This window comes from Saprolegnia parasitica, assembly GCF_000151545.1.
Source record: "Saprolegnia parasitica CBS 223.65 unplaced genomic scaffold supercont2.65, whole genome shotgun sequence".
In the NCBI taxonomy this organism is placed as follows: Eukaryota; Oomycota; class Saprolegniomycetes; order Saprolegniales; family Saprolegniaceae; genus Saprolegnia; species Saprolegnia parasitica.
Genome location: NW_012156459.1, coordinates 1 through 767, shown reverse-complemented (window position 1 = coordinate 767; position 767 = coordinate 1). Strand labels below are relative to the sequence as shown.

At 55.9% G+C, this 767-nt stretch overlaps 1 protein-coding gene across 1 annotated transcript; it reads right to left on the bottom strand.

Moving 5' to 3' along the window:
* Position 1: 1 nt before the first annotated feature.
* On the bottom strand, positions 2 to 499 carry SPRG_21017 (hypothetical protein; the record flags this gene model as incomplete). Its single annotated transcript, XM_012350449.1, has 1 exon — positions 2 to 499. A coding segment is annotated over one exon (498 nt), but the record flags the coding sequence as incomplete, so codon positions are not given.
* Positions 500 to 767: the final 268 nt, after the last annotated feature.

Sequence of the window (767 nt, the reverse complement as noted above, 5' to 3'; positions counted from 1 at the left end):
CTGTCGTGGCTGAGGACGTCGACGAGACCGACAACGCTGACGCTGAAGAGGAGGTCGAAGCCGACGACGAGATTGTCATCGCTGACATCGAAGGCGAAGCTTCCAACGAAGTCGTCGCCGATGCGGCTGACGAGGCCGTTGTCGCCGACATTGATGTCACCACCATCGAGGATGCCGAAGTCGACGTGGTCGCTATCGGGGCTGAGGACGTCGAGGAAACCGACAACGCTGACACCGACGACGAGGCCGTAGCCGACGACGAGATTGTCGTCGCCGACAACGAAGACGAAGTTTCCAACGAAGTCGTCACCGATATCGATGCCACCACCGTCGAGGACGCTGCAGTCGCTGTCGTGGCTGAGGACGTCGACGAGACCGACAACGCTGACGCTGAAGAGGAGGTCGAAGCCGACGACGAGATTGTCATCGCTGACATCGAAGGCGAAGCTTCCAACGAAGTCGTCGCCGATGCGGCTGACGAGGCCGTTGTCGCCGACATTGATGTCACTACCGATGCTGACACTGATGACAATGCGAACCGCAACTGATCACGTGCTTGCGCTGTGGTACCTATTCGATGGCTTCACGCAATGCTGTTGTAACGATTTATGATATATCGCATATTTCATGTCCGCCGTATTCACCACTTGCAGACGTTTAATGAAAGATGGACACGGTGCTTGTTTGACCGACACGTTGGTCCCCCTTAACAGCTGTTACGAACATGACGAGGAACACTCAAGATGTGGTCAAGTGGCAGGATAGGT